Source organism: Pongo abelii, chromosome 3 (assembly GCF_028885655.2).
Source record: "Pongo abelii isolate AG06213 chromosome 3, NHGRI_mPonAbe1-v2.0_pri, whole genome shotgun sequence".
Classification (NCBI taxonomy): Eukaryota; Metazoa; Chordata; class Mammalia; order Primates; family Hominidae; genus Pongo; species Pongo abelii.
In genome coordinates, this window is record NC_071988.2 from 191,152,733 (window position 1) to 191,176,313 (window position 23,581).

General features: G+C 37.3%; 1 protein-coding gene across 13 annotated transcripts in view; it reads right to left on the minus strand.

The window, feature by feature from the left end:
- CBR4 (carbonyl reductase 4) overlaps positions 1-23,253 on the minus strand; it is a 126,052-nt gene extending 102,799 nt beyond the window's left edge. For 2 of the 13 annotated variants that reach the window (XM_054554695.2, XM_054554697.2), the window contains exons 1-5: positions 22,356-22,702; positions 20,042-20,162; positions 19,163-19,299; positions 18,273-18,302; positions 14,922-15,056 (exon numbers count right to left, since the gene is read on the minus strand). In XM_054554695.2, the coding sequence (XP_054410670.1) occupies positions 14,922-15,056; positions 18,273-18,302; positions 19,163-19,299; positions 20,042-20,162; positions 22,356-22,497 (565 nt within the window). In that variant the 5' untranslated portion in view covers positions 22,498-22,702. Of the gene's footprint in view, positions 1-440; positions 3,174-14,341; positions 14,461-14,921; positions 15,057-18,272; positions 18,303-19,162; positions 19,300-20,041; positions 20,163-22,355; positions 22,807-23,182 lie in introns of those variants that run through there. The other 11 variants (XM_054554691.2, XM_054554700.2, XM_009240439.4 and 8 more) reach the window with 11 other exon arrangements.
- Positions 23,254-23,581: the final 328 nt, after the last annotated feature.

Genomic DNA, 23,581 nt, shown 5'->3' on the forward strand with positions numbered 1-23,581 from the left:
ATTAACAATTACTCAAACTGAAAGCATACTGCCTAAGAGAAAATAGTTGATTCACTTTGCAAATTCAGTTATAAAGTGAAAGCAAGCATCAAAGTCGCATAAAAAGCCAAAGGAATCTGATCAAGAAATATTCCAAGATACGAACTGAGAGTCAGAACAGATTTATCTCAATGATCTGCCCAACTATGGCACAATGTAATGACTAAAGAATATTTTACTGCATATATCCAATATACTCAGAGATGAGTAGGCAAGGTGTGGGTATCAAAACAAATACAAAATATTTAGTACCCACTCAGTATCTGTTGAGTTACTTAATTAGCTAAATGAATGAACACAGTATGGTCTCTTCCCTCAAAAGTTCTACAATGTAATTGAAAGACAAATTTTTAAACTCTACTCTTATAGTTGCAGAGAAAGATAAAATTAGCATCAGAAAGTTTAAAATCATTAAATACTTTATTTAAGAACAGTATGTTTACCAAGTTAGGACAGTGGTTATGATTTCTCAATTTATACATATTCCTTTTGAAAATCTTAGAAAAAATGTTTCACCAATGTTAAGGCACAACTCTTGAATATGCAGCGTAGTCTTCTCTCTTTATTCTGAATAACAGAAGCACATAAATTATCCTCTTTGCACAATTATTCCCCCCAAAACTAATTTATAACATATAATTATCTCCCTAAAAAGCAGTTACAAACCATAATTGAATATTAATAAAATATGAAAAAGAGCACAAATTTTAAAGCCCTCCACGCCAAAAAAAAATTAATACATTGGCTTTACCTATAAACCTTATTTTGTTAATGCTAAGCACAGAACCCTTCTGGGCTCATAGGAGTCAGCAAACAGCTACAGATGAGTCTTCTTGTTAAGAATTCATTCAATGCTTCTCAGAATAGCAGATTTTAAAAAATGAATTCACTGAGCTTCTTAAACCTCTGAACATAAGGCAACAGTTCACAACTGATTTCAGAACTAGAATGTAAGCATTAAATTACAAATTCTACTAGGTCAGTGGGAGTGGGTGGATTCACCTGGAGTGGAGCAGTGAAGGTTTATTTTACTTCTTTCAAGATCTCTCCATATATTCCACCAGTTTGAGATAGGCTGGGGGAGGAGGTGGAATAGCTTAAAAGGTTATATTTCTTATTTTAAAGTATAAAAACATACACTTAAAGGCTAAACCTATCTATAACCTACATCTTAATGTCAGCAAAACATACTGCTTTCTACCCAAATCACCAATTGAATCAGCCTCGCTCATGATTTCAGAGCATAAGGTGTCCAGAAAAGAAAACTCAAGACTGAATGGGCTGCCATAATGGGGAAGTACAGGCAGCCAAAGGCCAGCAGGTGAGACAGCATTAGAGAAACTATCTACTATGTCTGAATAAGCTCTCCTACCTTACAAGCATCAACTACTAATTGAAACCATTCTGAGTGCTGCTGCATTTCCTATATGTGCCTAGACTTGGTAATGCCTGATAAATTCTGTATATTACCACGTCTTGCATTTAATAGACAATTTGTTTAATGATACTAACTTTACTCACACTTAATTGACTTTCTCATATCCTGAGATTAATCTAAGAAAACTATTTCAAAGATAAATTTAAAATAATTTTTAAGGAACCCAGAATTTTTATTTAGAATACTGCTTTGACTTTTGTTATTACTTTGTATTTATTAGTATATCCTATTCATAATTTTGCACTGACTTTCAATATAAAATTAAATCTCTGCTTACACAAAATAACAGTCAGCTCCAAATCAACATGAATGGAGTGACACTGAAAATATCATACTATTCCCCATAAAAAGAGTTTAGTGCAAAATAATTATTACCTGGTATTTTACATTCAGTTTGTGTCTTTATCTCTACTCCCAGGCAAATATTCTCACTTAAGATCAGTGCTTTAACTGCTTCTTGTAAAGACATTTAATTTAATGTTATTGCATATTTATTTATTTTTTATGGTTACTCATACAGAATTTATTACTTTCTAGAATTTTGGGATAAGAATCATAATCACTAATGCAAAATACTCTTAATTTTTTAAATGTTGTATTTCTTGTTTTTAAATATTAATAGTTCACTATTCTAAGTTTTTCATGAATAAAAAACATGTCCAAAGTTCATGAAATCTGTGCGGCTCACTACTGTACCAGGTATTAAGACCTTAAGGGCTAATCCTCATCACTTATGAGAATTTCTCAAGAATGAGTCAAATGCGCCACATTTAAATTTGCAGATTATTTTGTCCAGCTGCTCAATGAAGAGAAATACCACTCAAAGAAATCAATTCTAAATTCATGTCTTTAATGAATACCATGTTTTGCAGCCTGTATAAAAACTGATCACCCAAGCACATGCAAAAGGAATACAGTTATCTTTAGTGGGCTTGCTAAAGTATTGACAACTAATCAGTGTCCTCTAAATACTCTTATTTTGGCAACAGCCCACAAGGTTAACTTTTAGAAAATCCAGCTTGATACAAGAAAATAATTCATCATAATTAGACAATATAATTTTTCCACTTTTGAGACAAAATATATAAATCAATACTTGTTTATATGACTTGCAAAATGTCTATACACTAAGATTGCTACAGTCTATGAGGTAACCAAAGGTAAGTGATACATATCCTTTAGAAAACACAATTTGTCTGGGGGGATGGTTGCACATGTATTTAAATACGTTCAAATCACTGAATTGTATATTTTAAACGTGTGATTATATGGTATGTGAATTGTATCTCATGAAGGCTTTTTAAACAAAACAACACTGCTGTAACTTAGAGCAAAAAAAAACCCACAATTTGTCACACATTGTTCTTTTCAGACATATTTTTATAAAGACAGAAATTAACATTTGTAGCATCAGCAGGTTTGATTAGCAAATGTTACCCATGTAGGTATAATTGTCTAATCAGTAGCCAAAGTGTGCCCTTGATGCTAATCATCCCTATAACTGAATAATCTATAAATTACAAAATGAGTTGTAATCCCCCATCCACTACCAGAACATGCCCTGTAATATATGGTGATTCTAAAAGAAACACAACCGCATGTGCCACCTCAATAGTTTCTCCAAACCTCCCAAGAGGAATATTTTTCTTTAAATGTTCTTCTTTCAAGTCTTTCGTCATATCTGTGTGTACAAATCCTAAAAGAGAAATGTCTGTTTAGTTGAAAAGGGTACACACTAAGACATCTGCTGAATTTCAAAAAAAATAATAAATTTGTTTCTGAAAATTTTAATTTGAAACTATTTAAAAAAAAAAAAATTTGAGACAGGGTCTCGCTCTGTCACCCAAGCTAGAATGCAGTGGTGCAAACATGACTCATTGGAGCCTGGACCTCTTGGGCACAGATGATCCTCCTGCCTCAGCCTCCCAAGTAGCTGGGACTATAGGCATGCACCACCACACCTGGCTAGTTTTTGTACTTTTTGTAGAGATGGGCCAGCCTGATCTCAAATTTCTGGACTCAAGGGATCGGCCCACCTCAGCCTCCCAAAGTGCTGGGATTACAGGCATGAGCCACCATACCCACCCTATAATTTGAAATTATTAATAAACCTTGTTTATAAAATAGTTTTGTTGGCCAGGTGCAGTGGCTCATGACTGTAATCCCAGCACTTTGGGAGGCCGAGGTGGGCAGATCACCTGAGGGCAGGAGTTCGAGACCAGCCTGCCCAACATGGCGAAACCCCGTCTCTACTAAAAATACAAAAAATTAGCTGGGGGTGGTGGCGGGCACCTGTAATCCCAGCTACTCAGGAGGCTGAGGCAAGAGAATCTCTTGAACCTGGGAGGTGGAGGTTGGAGTGAGCCGAAATTGTGTCACTGCACTCCAGCTTGGGCGACAAGAGTGAAACTCCATCTCAAAAAAAGCAAAACAAAACAAAACAAAATAGTTTTGTTAGTAATCAAGACACCAAGCCTACATTTTTATACAATTTAACTCAATGAATATTTATTGGACACTAAAATATCTGACCCCCAAGTATCTGGCCCACCTAGCAAAATATAAGTAGGTAGACACAAACATGAATAAAACAAAATTCCACTCTTTGGGGAACCTATGATTTGTGGAGGAAATGGTCACTTGCACACCCAATTATCATGTAAGGAAGTCTGGTGAATATCCTGATAGAAGTATATATAAGATATCACAGAATAGATTAATTTTCACTTAGGTAGGGATAGAAAAGTGGAAAGTAGTGTCAAGGGAAGGAAGGCATCACAAAAGTGGTCACATGAACTGATTTGGTAGCTGATGATTAGAAAGGCCAGTATTTCCCACATCTGGATTTTAAAATCTTACGGTCATATCCAATTCTGATACAAGTAAACACAGAAAATTCAAACTTTAATATGGTACTGGAGTATTCAGTAAAGCCTGCCAAGAAAATGTTCTAAAGAATGTATTAAGTTCTACACTATAAAGAACTAACTACATAATATATAACCAACCAATCCTAAATAACTACAAATACATACCAGGGAGAACTGTAGACTTATGAAGAAAATCTTATAAGATTAATACAGGACATACAAATACGTATTAATAAAATGCTTAACCCATATAATCAGTATCCTGTATATTACTCAATCATTTGGGTTTTTAAAAAGAAAGCAATATTAATCCTCATGAAAAGAATAGTTAGAAAAAAATTTTTAAGGTCATGAAAAATAGATGGACTAAAAGTTCAAAATGACATGTGAAGTAAACATTTAATGTGCAATCTCAAAAATATAGCTTCCAAATTGCCTGTTAAAACTAAATCATTTATAGTTCAAACTATAGATAAACCTAAATATATTACCTTTTAAAGTACCATAATAAATGTGAAGTAAACAATGAATTAAGAATTAACATTAGGCCATTGGTTTATTATGCAATACTATGTAATTACTTAACTTTCCTTTCTTTAGGTTTGCAGTTAAAAATATCTATGCATTTTCTTAAAAGTCTTGTGAAAAATATTCACAGATTTGTCTATCATGAAGCTTATGAATGACAGTTTCATTAGGAAAAAACTGAAACAAGCTGAATGTCTCTCAATAAGAAACTGGTTAAATAAGTTATGATACAGCCATACAACAGAATAATGCAGGTATTAAAAATAATGCTATATGTTCTCACTTGTAACTGGGAGCTAAAGAATGTGTACACATGGATGTGATGACAATGGAGGTTCAGAAGGGTGAGAGGGTGGGATGGAGGTGAATAATAAAAGGAAAAAAAAAAAAAAAGAAATTACCTAATGGGTACAATGTGTGTTATTCAGGTGACAGATACCCTAAAAGCCCTGACTTCCCACTATGAAATCTATGCACATAACAAAACTGCATCTGCACCTGCATTCATTTGTATTTATGAAAATAAATAAGATAAAAATAAAAAATAAAAATTATGCTATAGAAGGATATTTAAATCTAAAAATAACATTTGTGTATAAAATGTAGGTTACAAATGAATTAAGTTATACCATTATTAAAAACACAACAAAGAACTTATACTAATGACTGAAAAAAGTACTATATACCAAAATATTAACAGTGGTTATCATTAGATACTAGAATTACAGGTAATGATTTTTATTTTCTTTATATTTTTCTGCTCTTTCCAAACTGTCTACAACAGATACATATATTATTTTTGTATCCAGATAAAAAGTTGTTGAAAAAATACACACAGTACTATCTTCAGATAGTCTGTAATGAAGGCCTGGAATAACAAAACTAATTTTGTATTATGTATGTTTCACTGTGAAATTACACTGTGAAATACAGGCTTCTCTGCCATAAAATCTTACCACATTTATTTTAAAAGTCAGCAATATTTCCTTCATATCCTCTCATCTTTAAAAAGAATGAGAAGGCCAGAAGGAATGCAGGAATAAAAGGAGAAGCAGCTAACACAGATATTGATACTAGCCTCTGTAGAATTTCCAACAAACTACAAATGAAACTTAATTTACAGTGAAGAGCCACAATAATCAACAGGCAATCCAACCAGCTTAAGAACAATATCGTGGGGGTTCTTGCTGTCCAAAGTTTTCTGTCTTTAGACACACGTATTATCCTTTTTTTTTTTTTGAGACAAGAGTCTCACTCTGTCACCAGGCTGGAACGCAGTGGTGCGATCTCGGCTCACCGCAACCTCCGCCTCCTGGGTTCAAGTGATTCTCCTGCCTCAGGCTCCCCAGTAGCTGGGACTACAGGCACACGCCACCATGCCCAGTTAATTTTTGTATTTTTAGTAGAGACGGGGTTTCACCAGGTTGGCCAGGATGGTCCTGAACTCCTGACCGCAGGTGATCCACCCACCTCAGCCTCCCAAAGTGCTAGGATTACAGGCGTGAGCCACTGTGCCCAGCCAACAAAAGTATTTTCAAAAGTGCCTCAGAGAGTATCCTAGGAAGAAAACCTCATCTCACACTTGTAATAAAAGCAGAATGAATAAAAATTGTCAAAAACATGTAAAAGTTCATGTTATCTTCTCAAAGATAGACACAATTATCCTTTAAGTTCTTTTTGAACTCTAGCAAAATTAGCATAGAATACTTCCCAGTAACTCTCATAAACTCTCAGCATAAAAATCAATGCATTTTAACCTAAAAAACAAAAACAGAAAAACACAATAAACTACAGTAGAAAGAAATGGTTTTCGAGAAAGACCTTGTGACTATGCAAATCCCAGGCTCAACTTCTGACTCTGCTGGCCTGGCCTTTTCTCAAAGGCAGTATTTTGTGGTTAAAAAAAACCACTGGATTAGGACACATTAAACTAGATTCTGTTCCCTGCTCTGCTAATACTATTAAAGCTATCACCCGAGAAAAGTCATGTGCCAAGACCAGCTCGGTCATGGAGACCTTAACACAGCAACACTAGAGGAATTAAAGACACACACACAGAAATATAGTGTGGAGTGGGAAATCAGGGGTCTCACAGCCTTCAGCTGTTCGAGCTGAGAGCCTCGAACGTACATTTACCCACATATTTATTGACAGCAAGCCAGTGATAAGCATTGTTTCTATAGATGATAGATTAACTAAAAGTATTCCTTACGGGAAACAAAGGGATGGGCCGAAATAAAGGGATGGGTCTGGCTAGTTATCAGCAGCAGGAGCATGTCCTTAAGGCACAGATCGCTCATGCTATTGTTTGTGGTTCAGGAACGCCTTTAAGCGGTTTTCCACTCTGGGTGGGCCAGGTGTTCCTCGCCCTCATTCCGGTAAACCCACAACCTTCAGCGTGGGCGTTATGGCCATCACAAACATGTCACAGTGCTACAGGGATTTTGTTTATGGCCAGTTTTGGGGCCAGTTTATGGCCAGATTTGGGGGCCTGTTCCCAACAGTCATGTACTATCTGCAACTGAATGACCGTTTCTGTATCAAAAAATGAATGAAATAGATGGAAAACGACAGATCTCTGAGGTTTCTTTTCTGTTTTTTCTTTTTTGCTTTTTTTCTTTTGAGACAGTCTGGCTCTGTCACCCAAGCTGGAGTGCAATGGCACAATCGCAGCTCACTGCAACCTCTGCCTCCCAGGTTCAAGCAATTATCCTGCCTCAGCCTCCCCAGCAGCTCGGACTACAGACGCCTACCACCACGCCTGGCTAATTTTTTTTTTGAGACGCAGTTTGGCTCCTGTCACCCAGGCTGGAGTGCAATGGCGTGATCTTGGCTCACTGAAACCTCCGCCTCCCAGGTTCAAACAATTCTTCTGCCTTAGCCTCCCGAGTAGTTAGGATTACACGCATGCGTCACGCCAGGCTAATTTTGTATTTTTAGTGGAGACAGGGTTTCACCAGGTTGGTTGGGCTGGTCTCAAACTACTGGCCTTAAGTGATCAGCCTGCCTTGGTCTCCCAAAGTACTGGGATTACAGGCGTGAGCCACCATGCAGCCTGGCCTGAGGTTTCTTTTAGCCCTACAACACTACGATTCAAAGATTAAAAGTATGCCTCATTAAGTACTCTTCATGACAACTTGACTTGAAATTTAGGAATGCAAGTTCCCCTAAAAGGGCCCTCAGTTCTTACATTGATAGGTACATACAGGTTAGAATACTTCCAATTCAAGAAGCACTAACGCTAACCTGGGTTTTCATCCATGCTGTGTTGAAAGGAACTTATTGGCCCTTCTTCTGGGTGGATGTTAGTTCTGATATGTTTGTCCTTTTGGAGACAAAAAGTAAGGCCACAAAAGTTGTGAGTGACCATTTGAACATGTTTTTTCACCTCGGGAAAAAAGCAGATCTAGAATAAGGCATGAGATACTGGAAGGTCTCCAAGCCTTAGACAGGCAAGGAGACCTAAGCCGTGAGACACTTTCAGGGACAATCCCAGTGAGATGGAAAGATGACCTTTACCACACAGACATGGGCTGACATCCTTCTTTCTGCTTGTATTACTTTCTAGTCTGTGCCCTCTCTCCTTGGCCCCAAAGGACTCTCCCCCATATCATCCTTTCATTTCATTTGTAAAACTCTGGAAATTTTGCTCTACTCCCCTTTTTGCTAGGTATACATTTACAATGCCTTTCACACTAGGCTATAAACATTACAAACTACCAGTAGGTGCCACTGTCCAACAAATAATGCTACCGCATCTCCTGGAGAGTTAGAGGTTTCCAATTTGGAGGACAGACATGTGATCCCCCAAAAACAACCAAGTAAGCTAGATATGGAACAGATAAAGGCTAACATCCTGAAGCTTTTAATAAGGTCTTGTTAAATGTTATAGCCTGGATTCATCTATGCTACGGTCTATGTCTGTGTTAGGTCAGATCTGTACAAGAGAGAGTGGTGCCCTCTGAATCCAACATGATTACAAGAAGTCCAGAACAGGAATGATGATGTTCAGCCACCCACCTCGAATGAAAAGTCTCCCCCCACTGCTCAAGCTTAGAAGATAAGGGTGTGATTTCTTTAGGGAAAGCTTGCCACAACCTCTCCCCAGACCTATGAATGGACACGTGGAGTAACAAATATCAGGGGACAGCTGCCAGCCATCACTGAACTCTGCACTAAAAGTAAAGTGGGTGAGAGAGGCCAAGTTGAAAGGAAGGGATGAATTCACCAACGCTGGTTTTTCCTCTTTGATTATGTTATTTTCTATGGAGGACATGAACATGTCCAAAGAGCCTCTCTTCACTTTCTGTAGCTTTTTAAAAAATTTATAAACTTTACATTTTTGAGGAATTTTAGGTTTACAGAAAAATTGAACACAACATTCAGATAGATCCCATGCACCCCCTTTTCACATCACCCCCCCTTTCCATTTCCCCCTATTACTAACATCTTACCTTAGTGTGGCACATTTATTACAACTGATAAACCAATATTGATACATTATTAAGTAAAGTCCATAGTTTACATTAGGGTTCACTCTTTATTTTATATATTGATTTATTCATTTATTTAATACCATTTTGTCTTCACAAGCTCAGGGTTCACTCTTTAGACTGTACAGTTCTACAGGTTTGGACAAATGCATAATATCACGTGTCCACCATTATAGTAGCATACAGAAGAGTTTTACTGCCCTAATAATCTGTCTGCAGCTTTTTAAAACTCATGTATCTGTCCCCACTTTATCAGAAATTAATCAAAATTTATCAGAAATTAAATTAAAAATGTAAAGCTAGTCTCTAATGATAAATTACTCTGGGCTGTATGGAACTTCCATGTCATTTTATATTAAAGGTTATGAACCACGTGATCTTCATTTATAAATATATTCACAACCCAGGGCATGACATACAAATGGTCTCTTGGGTTCCATATCATGTATCACAGACCTGAAGAGAGAGATTAATAGTCCCTAAACAACTCACACACCCTTCTTTCTGCTTGTATTACTTTCCGGTCTGCGCTCTCTCTCCTTGGCCCCAAAGGACTCTCCCCCATATCCTTCTTTCACTTCATTTATAAAATTCTGGAAATTGTGCTCTACTCCCCTTTTTGCTAGGTATATATTTACAATGCCTTTCAAACTAGGCTATAAAATTTACAGACTACCAGTAGGTGCCACTGTCCAACAAATGATGCTACTGCATCACCTGGACAGTCAGAGGTTTCCAACTGCCTACAAAGTTATCACTTCTTAAATCAACGAAAAGATAACTGAAATGACAAGCACTAAACCAATTTAGAGCAAAGATACTTCTAGTTCAGTTCCATATATGTGATTAAAAACCCAGTACAATTTTTATAGGAACTCTAGGAACAGGGACACTCTTGCTCAAAAAAGTAAATGCATGGCTCCTCCCCAATGAGGATTTATATTTGATAAACTCTAAAGATATAGGCCAGGTGTGATGGCTTATGCCTGTAATCCCAGCTACTACTGAGGCAGGAGGATCGCTTGAGCCCAGAAGGTCAAGGCTGCAGTGAGTCAAGACTATACCAATATACTCCAACCTAGGCAACAGAGTGAAACCCCATCTCAAAAAAATTTTTAAACAATTTTTAAAAAAAGATTATATCCTTTATCTATTTCTGACTAGCTATATAGTATAAATAGAAACACCTCATTTCCATATCCCTAGGTCATTATTTTAGTTTTCAACATTTTTACATACAGCAGAGCCTTTATATTTAAAAACGCATCAGGATTTTAGCCTATCACTAGTACTAACAATTGTGAGATGGGGCACTATTTGATGCATCTACCAGCTCAGATGTCCACTTTTTGATGTAAGTTGCTAGGACTCAAAAAGAACAAAAACAACCCCAGACACTTTTCTAAGGGAGAAGAAATAAGGCTCTTACCAGAAAGCTAAACCAAGATTTTAACCAGAACAAATTTCTATGTCTTAATATTATATTTGTAGAGGGAAGCAGAGTGGGAAATAACTTCATTCCAAACAGCACATAAGAACACTTAGAATATCTGCTCTGAATACCTAACAAACTCATGCGAATCTTTGTCAACAAGATTTTCTCCAAGTAGTAAACATAAAAGCTCTTCAACTTAAAAAATAAATAAATAAAAGTACTGAAACACTTAAGGTATCCTATAGAAATAAACACAATACTATTTGTCAAAATTAAAAATGTATATACCTCTGAAGCCTTTGCAGTTCCAGTCCCAAGATTACACTCATATACTTGCAAATGTGCAAAATAAACTACATACAAGTATTGTCACTGCATCATTAGTTGTAACAGAAGAAGTCCAGAACAAAACTAAATGTCCATCAAAAGGCAACAGGTTAAATAAATTAGGTATACCCTTAAACATTATTTTCTGTTTTCATTCAGTCATTAAAAGTGACACAACAATCACAAAACACCAAATATTACATGATTCCATTTATATGAAATGTCCAGAATACACAAATCTGTAGATACAGAAAGTAGTTTAGTGGTTACCAAAACCTGGGGAGATTGGAAAGAAATAGGGAATGAATGCTAACGGGTTTAGGATTTCTTTAAGGATGATGAAAACGTTCTAAAATTTACTGTGGTGAAGATTGAACAATTCTGTGACTATACTAAAACCACTGAATTGTACACTTTAAATGGGTGAATTGTATGGTGTATGAATTGTATTTCCACAAAGCTGTTATTTAAAAAAGTGAAGCAGCTCTATATGGAATAACATAGAAACATCACCAAGGTATATTGTTCTATGAATAAAGGAAGATACAGAAAGCTGTGAATTGCATAATACAATTTGTGTTTTCTTACACTCATGCCCAGCACGCTTTATTGGCTTATATATGAAATACAAAAGAAACTATGTAGTTAACAGCAATTACTTTTAAGTAACTGAATGTCCAGAGGAGAAAAGACTCTTTATGCCTTTTTGTACTTTTGAATTTTGTACAATATGTATTATCTATTCAAAACACATACATTTTTTAAAGTAATACAGCCATTATAGGTTCCATTTATCAAATATTGTTTCTATTATTCAATATTTTCCAATCAGTAAGATTTCCCATGAACAGTTTATATTTAAAGTAATACCAAAGATTAGCAGCTACTGGTCTTTAAAAAGTCAACAATATTAGGCAAAGAATGGCAGCCTAATTTATTATTTTCCTTGTTCCTTGCTTTTCCTGTTATAATTTGCTTTTAAACTGTTTTCCTGCTAATTGGAAACTCCATTTGAAGGTGACCAAGAAAAATGACATAAAAGGACACATATTTGTTAACTCTGATGTTTGTTAGCTCTGTTACAAGATCTGTTAAGAATCTGGTTGAAATTACTATCTAAAATAAAGTTGGTCAATAATCCGCAGAACTGATTTAGTTCTACTATTTCAAGTTGCACTTTGCTTCTGACCAATGATGCATATTCATACCATCAAATCTGCTAAATAGACATAAAGGCCACTCTATTAAATGGCCACATTTTCAGCTACAGGTTTTTATCTGTAGTATAAATTGCACTGGAAATCCATAATATATAAATACATATTATGCTCTATAAGGGTTGTATGCTCAACAAGAAAGGGGAGTGATAAATAAAACCACCACTTTCAAAAAAAAAAAAAAAAAAAAGACTGCACTGGAAAGTAAAATCTTTAAGAAAGAAAGACTACAACCACACTTCCATAACAATCTTAAAACTTCCCCTTAGTATGTAAACTGGATTCCCACTATTTAGTCTACTGCCTTGACAACCATTTACTCTAAACTAGACAAAATTAAGCATTCTTTCCTTCTTCAACATTTCTATAGCACCATATATGTACCTCTATTTTATATTCATCATATGACATTGCAATTATTTGTTTACATGTCAGTCTTTTTCACTGTACTTAGCTCCTCGTGTACTTATCTTATTCATTCCTGTAATTTGGGGAGCTAGCTCAGCCCCTGCACGTAGGAGACATGCCAGAAAGTTTGCTGCATGAGTTATTGTTAGCTAAGAACACTTCCATTCCCCTAAACCATTCAGCTTTTAAATTATCATGAACTAAAATTAACCCTTCATTACCCACAGTATTCCAATCCTGAAAAGAGAAGGAAGCAAATACATGTAGTTCCAAACCACAAATAATTTATTCCATAGATGATTCATCTACGCTAACGCTAAAAATCAATCAGCTTGCATAAGGCATACACAAAGAGAAAACAGTGCTAAGATAACAACAATGCTGCTTTTGGATTGTTTTTTTTTTTTTCTTTCTCTCCCTACTCCCAGAAAATAGATGTATCTGAACCACAGTCACTCATCAAATATTCATAGATTTAGAATGTCTGACTGTAGCTAGTCGCTGTGAGAAAAAAAAAAAGAATGGAAATAAAGACACACTATAGACCAGATATTTTGATAAATCCCTGATACCTGCTGGCTCAACTTCAGTGCCAAAGAAAACACCAACTGTAAGGTCCAAGCTGGAGCCATTAGTGACTAGAAAGGGAAAGGTGGCAAAGGTCTACTTCAGCCCTCTCTTTCTTACAAACGACCAGCAAACCAAAATAAACCGCCTTTTCTTATATAGGTGATTAATTCTTAAGTACCTACAGTAGGCTAGGACAAAGATTCCATGCCTAACTGGCAGAGGTAGATAAAAACACTTGTGTTACTCAAAAACCAAGTAAATACCTAATCAAAATTTCTAGCACACCAGCTAATTAGTGAACATGTATTTTTGAGTTTTAGCACCTTTTTATTACCCTCTTCATTAATCCAGGCAATTTTATCAACTAGTACCCCGGCAAAAGGCAAATAATGGAAAAGTAAAAATTAGGAAAATGGGAGGTTCCAGATAGTTTAGACAGACCATAGTAGTAAAAGGACAAAACTATCTAAAGTTTGTGTAATGATATAAAGGAAATCTAAAAAGAAATTTTTTTTTTTAATTTTATAGAGACAGGATCTCGACAGGGTCTCGCTCTGTCACCTAGGCTGGAGTACAATGGCATGATCATAGCTCACTGCAACCTCCAACTCCTGGGCTCCAGCAATCCTCCTGCTTCAGCCTCCCAAGTAGCTGGGACTACAGGTGTGCACCACCATGCCCAGCTAATTTTTTTTTTTTTCGGTACAGACAGCATCTTGCTATGTTGCTAAGGCTGATCTGGAACTCCTGGCCTCACAATACTCCTGCCTCAGCCTCCCACATGAGCTACCACACCTGGTAGGACATTATTTTTAAGCTTCCATTAGGTGGAAATCAAAAGACAAAGCTTTTAGTAACAGTTCTTCCATAAACTAGCTGTGTAACCTTAGGCAAGTCACTCTGAATCCCAGGTACAGTTTTCTAATCTACAAAAATGACTGGAAAAAATTATTTCTAAGACCCTCTCCACCTTAAGTTATTCCATTAGTGCAAAATTTAAAAATAAAGACTCTTACGGTTTGGTTGTTTGTCCCCTCCAAATCTCATGTTGAAATGTGATTCCCAATGTTGGAGGTGGGCCTGGCAGGAGGTGTTTGGGTCATGGAGGTGGATTCCTCATGAATAGCTTGGTGCCCTCCACATGGTAAATAATGAGTTCTCACTGTTAGTTCACGCCAGAGCTGGTTGTTTAGAGCCTGCCACCTGCTCTCTCTCTTGCTCCTGCTATCCCCATATGACTTGCCTGCTACCTCTTTACCTTCTGCCATGACTGAAAGAAAGCTTCCTGGGCCTCACCAGAAGCTGAGCAGATGCTGGTGTCATGCTTGTACAGCCTGCAGGGCTGAGACCCAAATAAGCCTCTTTTCTTTATAAATTACCTCAGTCCTTTAGAGCAATGCAAACAGGCTAACACATAGACTTTATATAGAATATGAGGTACAAAAAATTTTTGAGTCCCCCAGTTCATTATTTGATTCTTTTCACAATCATTTTACAAACTATTCTACCGAGATGTCAATTACTAATGTTCCAAATAATGGCTTCCCTATAAAACAATAATCATAATCAAGTTATTTTAATAAAGTTTTCACTAACCTGGTGCAACTACATTCACTCTAATTTTCTTTCTTGCTACCTCTTTAGCAAGAGCACGTGAAAATCCAACTAATCCTCCTTTACTGGCACTGTAAACGGACTGGCCAGAATTGCCTTTTAAGCCAACAATGCTTCCTAGGACAAAAAAAAAGAAAAAAAAAAGCATATTAAATTCAATTAATGGGGTTACTTGAAAATTCAGATAATTTATAGTAAACAAAAAGGTAAAACCCACTTCACCTTGTCCTTTGTTAAAATTAGAAATTCTAACCATTGTCATCAGTCATTTACGGAAGATTTAAGAGTCCAAGTCTGCTCCAGATACATACAGAAAATAGTATCTGAAAGCAGCTGATATAAAACTGCCAATGCAGGTGCTTGCAAATTGATCCATTACATGAAGGGGACGCACTCTTATCTCTGAGTAGGTCAGATATGATGAAAATTCTGTGGTATTTATAAAGGCTTCCAGCAGGTAGAGGTTAAAGCCAGAAAAAGACAAAAGCTGACTAATTTATGATTCCACAACACAGACATAAGGCAGAAAGCTCTCATTTTCACCCTAAAAACTAGTTCATTTGAAGATAAATCTCACTAAAATTGAATTACGTGCATAACTCATTTTATTGTTCTGCTTTATTATGCTTTGCACATATTGCATTTTTTTTTTTATACAAATTGAAGGCTTGTAGCAACCCTGCATCAAGCAATTCTATTAGCACTTTTCCAACACCATGGCTCACTGTGAGCAGTGCTCACTCTGTGTCTCTTTGTCACATTTTGGTAATTTTCATACCATCTTAAACTTTTTCATTGTTATTATATCTGTTATAATGATCTGTGGTCAGTGATTCTTGATGTTTACTGCTGTTGGGGTGCCACAAACAAAATATTACTGCTCACTGACAATGCATCTGGTCACCAAAGAGCTCTGATGGAGATGTACAAGATTAATGTTGTTTTCTTGCCTGTTAACACAATATCCTTTCTTCAGCTCATGGATCAAGGGATAATTTTGACTTTCCAGTCTTATTTAAGAAACATTTTATAAGTCTATAGCAGTCATAAATAGTAATTCCTCTTAGGAATCTGGGCAAAGTAAATTAAAAGCCTTCTGGAAAGCATTCACCGTTCTATATGCCATTCAGAACATTTGTGATTCATGGCAGGAGGTCAAAACATCAACATTAACAGGAGTTTGAAAGAAGTTATTTTAACCCTCATGGATGACTTTGCGGGGTTCAAGACTTCAGTGGAGCAGAATTACAAGTGGAGCCTGAAGATGTGACTGAATTGCTGCAATCTCATGATAAAACAAATGGGTGAGGAGTTGCTTCTTATGTATGGATAAACAAAGTTGTTTCTCAAGATGGAATCTCTTCCTTGTGAAGATGTGAATACTGTTGAAATGACAAAGGATTTAGAATATCCTATAAACTCAGTTGATAAAGCAATAGCAGGGATTGAGAGGAGTGGCTCCAATTTTTAAAGATCTACTTGGATAAAATGCTATCAAACAGCATCATATGCTGCAGAGAAATCGCTCATGAAATGAAGAGTCAATGTGCAAATTTTGTCTTATCTTAAGAAACTACCACAGCCACTATTATCAGTCAGTAGCCATCAACATCAACGCAAGACCTTCCGCCAGCAAAAAGATTATGACTTGCCAGAAGCTCAGATGATCATTAGCATTTTTTAGCAATAAAGTACTTTTTAGCAATAAAGTATTTACATTGTTTTTTAGATATAATGCTACTGCATACTTAATAGACCATAATATAACTTTTACATGCACTGAGAAACTAAACAATTGGATAAGACAAAATTTGCCACATTGATTGACTCTTCATGAAAGATTTCTCTGCAGCATGTGATGCTGTTTGATAGCATTTTATCCAAGTAGAACTTTAAAAATTGGAGCCACTCCTCTCAATCCCTGCTATTGCTTTATCAACTAAGTTTATAGGATATTCTAAATCCTTTGTCATTTCAACAGTATTCACATCTTCACAAGGAGTAGATTCCATCTTAAGAAACAACTTTGTTTATCCATACATATAAAGCAACTCCTCACCCATCTGTTTTATCATGAGATTGCAGCAATTCAATTTGTGTGAATTACATTCTTGAGATATTCGCTTTATTCTGGTGGAGCAGAACCAAAGCTACAATATCTGCGAGACATGCTTGTACTGTCAATCTAAACTGGCAAAGCTTCAATTATACACTTTTTGTAGAAGTGCAATTTCATTACATTCAGTGATGTATTGTCAACTGTACTGCCTACTGAAGATTCTTGAGTGACCACATCTAATGAATATGTAATAATAATTTTTAATTCAAATATCAACTATATGCAAATCAACTCTTGCAAAACAGAAGTGGGGAAGTAATTTTCTGCACCATTGACCTGTACTTATGATATAAAAATTAATCAAGGACCTCACGAAATTTTTTTAAAGTAATTTTAAAAAAAGAAAACATTCCAAACATTTCTCTACTAGAATCAACAAGTTCAGTATTAGAATATTTATCTACATTATATATTGTAGGCCAATTAATAACAAAGGAAGAGAACTGTGAAGTACACAGAGAGAAAAGACATCAGACTGAAGAAATGTATATGGACAGAGGGGTGTTTATCAGAAAGAAAAATACAGAGAAACACAAAAAAAGAAAAATACACGCACGAAAAAAATACCAAACAGGGCTCGTCCGATGGTAGTGGGTTATCAAAATTTATTAACAATAGTGTCACTAAAGTTAGTATACAACCCCCAACTGCTAAATATGAGTGGCTTTTAAAAGAAAAAAAAGAAATACCAAACAGAAGCTTTAGCAGCTTTGATTCGTGCCACGCACTACTGTTCATCAGGTCAAAAAGTGATAATTTCTGAAATATCAATGAAGTGTCTGGCAGTTTAAAGTAGTCCTTTCTGTAGTAAGATTCTCAATTTACTATCTATTACTTACTTTTAGCTCAATTCTAAAAGTTTTGCATGCATAAGGAGGACTAATGGGTTTTTTAAATACACCTAAAAAAAAGATTTTAGAGTTAAACAAATATACCTCAGGTTATCAGGTGACAGATACAGGCCTGTTTGCCTGCTTATAAGTATCCAAAGTCCTTATCTGGCTGTGTTAAAATGCAAAGGTTGACTCATTGACTAATCTCTTTTATAAGAAAACGGATCCCTTAAATTTTTAAGGGTAAATGTCCAAAATGCTCTCATGTCCCCTTAGTTTATTAGCATAGTATTCTTTCCTTTTCTCACTTTCAAAACAGAAAAACTCTAAATTCTGGCTTGAAAAACCATTTCCTACATTTAAAAGAACAGGGTCACTTACTTTTACGGAGCAGCATCCCCCTTCTGTGGCCTTTTAAGGTATTACCATTTGAAAACAAAAAGCAGATGGTATACTATTATTTCCAAATTACCAAACTGAAATAAAATTTCAAGTCATTTTGCATTTTAAGTTCTACAGGCATATACTCCACAGTTTATCTGCCCTGTGGGTTAGATGAACTGAAAACTAGGGGTTACTTACATCCATTCTTAAAAACAGAGAAATTTTATCTTCCTTTAAACCTCTACACAAGATTTAACAGTAACCCATGCAACTGCTGTAGACAATATTACTTAGCCCCCACTGTCTACTTTAATTCCTTGTCCATGTTTAAAAATCAGGTTCCTGGCTGCGCACGTGGCTCACGCCTATAATCCCAGCACTTCGGGAGGATCACTTGAGCCCAGGAGTTAAAGACCAGCCTAGGCCACATAGTGTGACCTCGTCTCTATTTTAAAAAATAAAAATAAAAATAAAATAAAATAAACTTCACATAAAAATCAGGATGATCCAATTTCTCTTGAAAAATCAAAATTGCTGGCAAAACTGGGACCACATTCTTGCACAGCAACAATCTACTGAATCTAAGTGGTGGCCTCCACCATGCCACATGGGCTCCAGAAAATGCAGCCGGATATCACTTACCACATGGCTGGTACTGTCATTTTTCTAGTACTCAGTGGTGTCACTCATTTAACACCTGCCTGACTCCTACAGGGATGTGAATGTGGGATTCTTATTTTACTCATTAATCAATTAATTAAATTCTTTTTTCCATAGATAATATAAATTTCATTCACGCTTCACAATAAATTACAAATTCATGGATTAAATATTTTTATGGTATGGTATTACGGGATAATCATAAATACACAAAGGTGAAGACTCACCTACATTAACAATAGACCCTCCCTGTTGTTGAATCATAGTCCTCATGGCAGCTTTACAGGTCAGCATGGAACCCAAGAGGTTAGTATGAAGCTGAGATACCATATCTTCAGTTTTTGTTCTTACTAAAAGACTATCCCTACAAAAAGAAACAGCATATAATAGCATATAATAACAAGATAAAAACCAAAAAGGTCAAGACTAATATAACATTTTTACTAAGAGTGCACGAAGTGCTTCCTATCTGAGCTAGAATAGCTAGAATACCTAGAGTCCCATTTTGAACTTGGCTTGAGAAACATTAAAATAACAATCGATAAACCAGAAAGGATCCACTTGGAAGACAGGTTGCTACCCCTTCTCAGCTTGAGTGCCAAATATTCTTAACCCCTAAAAGTAGTACCATATAGCCAAAATAGTCTGAACGGCCTGAGCAACTGCCATACTAAGCCTTGTTTAGCAAGAAAATTAATGTTATTCTAAATATTCTCTCCTGAATTCATCTTTTAAAAAATAATATCCACTCCATGATTCTATTAGTATTAAGTTCACAAACTGGCAAAACTTATCTATGGTTACAAAACTCAGAAAATAGTTACCAACAAGGAAGTATTGAGAAGACACTGCCTTCTGGAGCACTGGAAACATTCTACAGCTCAATATGGGTGATGATTACAATGTTAAAATCGACTAAACTGGACATTTATTATATGTTGTATCTCAATATGAAAGAAAATAATTTATGGATTGACAAGTTTTAAAATAGTTTTTTCTCCCAGTTAGAAGTAAAATAAACATATTAACTTATACCAATCAAAGACATATCAGGAATAAAAGTTTTAAATATATATATAAGAAACTTACTTAAATCTGTGACCAACCTGTTAATACCAGCTGCATTTACCAAGAAATTTACTCGACCTAAATGTTTCTCCATCTCTTCAAATGTATTTTGAACATCATGTTCTTTAGCAACATCACAGCTAAATGCCAAATGATCTCCTACACAACAAAGTTAAATAAGAATTACTTATAACTCAAATTTTAAATTTACTCAATACACATTTGTTAAGCATCTACCTAAGATGGCAGGCCTGTGCTAATCTAGAACCTAAAGATTAAAAAAGTAATGTCATGAGGCCTGGCTTCCATAGAGTTGGTCTAATGAAACTGGGATGCGGGAACAAAGAGGAAATAAAGTACTACTACAGAAAGTTAATTTTAAAATTTTCTTTTTAATCAACAAAAAGGGGAGGGCTTTTTCAAGTTATAAAGGCTCTGTAAGATTCATCTAATATTTATAGCTTTAACACTGAATTCATGCTACCCAATTCGACAGTCTTCTGGGTTTTATATTCCTTTTTTGAAATTTATATCTAATTCTGTCAGGTTTTTGTTGAATTAGTTTCTTTGGCCCTGAACAGGAACTCTTGGGTTTCTTCTTAAGTGCTACGGATGCACTATGGCACATAATATTATAACGACTATTATTCAAACCTGACCATCAGGAGAGATGAGACAACACAGGAAGCTGTAAAAATGCTAAAACTACAAACCACGGGGGGGAAAAAAACACTTTTTACTAAAAGCAACTGTTACTTACCACTTTTAAAAAATGGTAAAATGCCAAAAAAAACTACACTTCAAAGGAAAACAAAGCATTCCCTATGTAATCTACCATTTTAATACTCTAAAAAGTAGGATTGTTTTTAAAAGCTAAAACAATTCCTTATTTTCTGTCAGACCTTGATAAATATGCTTACAGCAACATTACCCCATCAAGCCTTTGGAAACAGTAAGCGACCTGGGGAATTATACTTTCTAGATGAAAACCAATCACTCATTGAACACGATTCAAAGGAATGCAGGGCCCAAAAGCATCCTGTGTCTCTCTTACTCTCGGTTTTCACCCGAAGACTTGTGTCCACAACCACCTTTGAAAGCCCCAACTAATGGCTTCAATCCAGTCCAGCAAACACTGATGGCTTGGGGTGACACAGTAAGGGTCACCATTCTTCCCCTCCTTTGTTAGAATGGCAAGGAATATGAGCTTCAAGAAGCATTCACTGACACTCTCCCCGAGCTATAACTTACAGGATCTTTTTTCTTTTAGAGAGCCCAATAGTCTCCCAACCAGCAGTGAACAGGTGATACCAAACTGATCAATAATGTTAACTTAAAAACGAACAGCCACACCTGGCGTCTATAGTCCCAGGTCCTTGGGAGGCTGAGGCGAGAACATCTCTAGAGCCCAGTAAATCAGGAGTTGGGGTCCAGCCCGGGCAACATAATGGGAAGCCCTCTCAAACAAAAAAAAAAAAAAAAAACCACACACACAAAAACAGTAAGAGCCACAAGACTCACCCCTAGGCCTCCATTCTCCCCATGCCTCCCTGATAGTAAATGAAGTATAATTTTGTCCATTCTGGTAGTTAAACAAATAGCATCTTCGGATCTAACGTCCTATTTCTCCCTAAACTCAATGAAGAGTTAAATTCACAAAATGACTAATCCATTAATAATAAGCCGGAAATAAAAAACCCTGAAGTTTAAATGCAATAAAAGAATTTGGCAGAACAAAGTTCAATTGCCCATTTGCAAAACTCACCAAAACAATTTAATAATATTAAAGCAAACCAGGTATATGTCAAAACTGGCTGGTACTCAAAAGGGTTTCTCTATGAAACACTGCTCTGTGCATTCGCGCAGGGCCAAGGCACGGCCCTTGGGCAAAACTGAAGGGAGCCGTTTATACCTGCACTCCCACCTTTCCTGCCTGAACTCCTTTCGGCCCAGCCCTGTCTCCGGGGGCCGAGAACTCGCCCTTTTCCCTACATTAAAAGTAAACTGTTACGTGGCTCTCTCCCACAACAGGGAAGCTCCTCAGGGTTAGCACTAGCCGCAGGGCGGAGGGTGCTTATAGCGGAGCCTCACAAGACTACGAGGTCTCAAAGAAAACCCCAAGTGTTCAGCCCTCGGGGGCAGGCTGCGTGGCCGGCATTCTGCGAGGCATAGGGAGATCGCGGGTTTCTGCACGAGACGCATTCTGCCCTTGTAACGGGAGAGCGCCTGCACGCGGCTGCATCGAGTATCCCCAGAGCCCTAAAGGCCAGACCCACTCTTTTTACAAAGGACATTTTCTTTAGGCGCCTGGACCGCGGCCATACAACTGGACAACTCCAGTTTGGTACCTACCGCCGAGGTCACCGGCGGTGGCTTTGGCCCCTTCCAGGTTTCTGGCAATGATCGCCAGTCGGTAGCCTTTCCGGGCCATTAACTGGGCCACAGCCCTGCCAATGCCTCGGGAGCCTCCAAAAACAGCACACACTTTGTCCATCTCGGAGTCACAAACTCGGAGGAAAGAGGGAAGGGAGTGGGAGCCCCTCTCCAGGTTCCCTCAGGCTTTTAAACAACCGCGGTTCCAAAGAAAAAAAAGGCAAACCGCAGAAAAAAATACGCCGCTCGATACCTCCTGCGGCTGGACTCTAGTAATGCAAAATGCCGTGAAAAAAGGAGGGAAGAGCTCGGCGTCGCCCCGTCGACGTCATCACGCACGGACTCTTCCGCGCCACGCCTAACAAGTACGCGGCGAGAGCTCCCCGCGGGCGAGAGCTCCCCGCCAGCGGAAGAATGGCCTGGAGGGGGCCTCAATGCATGCTGGGACCTGTAGTCTTGACGCAGGAGAGCAACTGGCGCAGGCGCGCTGCTCGGTGGGAAATGTACTTGCGGCACTGAGGGGGATCCTCTGTCCCCGCTGGGTCATATCAGTCGGGATTCGAGCCCCGGTGACCAATCGACCCGGTTTGTTCGGCACTGACAGGGTTGTCAAGACGCTGGGCTTCCCCTGGCAAACCGAGACGACCTGATCATATAGTTAGAACCCAGAGAAAGCATTACTGGGCGTGAGCCGGTCGGGGCTCTGGTATTTGCCCTTCGCCCAGGTGTTGTTTTGGCTGCAGACTTGATGTCCTACCTGTTGAAGAAGTCCCCAAGAATCGCACCCACACCAAAACCTACCCTACCTGTTCCTCCCCCAGATTGCTGTAGAAATGGACCTCTACCCGCCCAGATGTTACTATTCATCGCGAAGGGTGTCGTGAAGATGAACGCCCTGTCGAACACCATCCAGCAGGAGGTCAAGGAATTTTAACTGAATGATTGAATAGTCTTGCAAGATCTATGAAACAAGCTTCGGCTGCTGTAGAGAAACAAAAATAGGTTCCTGCAATTCTAAATAAGATGTACTGGGTGCTCTGAGAGTTAATAAGCTAAAAAATTCAATGTTTGTTACAATCATAGTGTAAACAGAAAGCATTTCTTGATATAATATTATTTTACTAGATTCAGAAAAGTATGAGCCATGGTCCCTACCACTAAAAAAACTACAACCCAGAACTACAGGACTAATACACATGAAACAC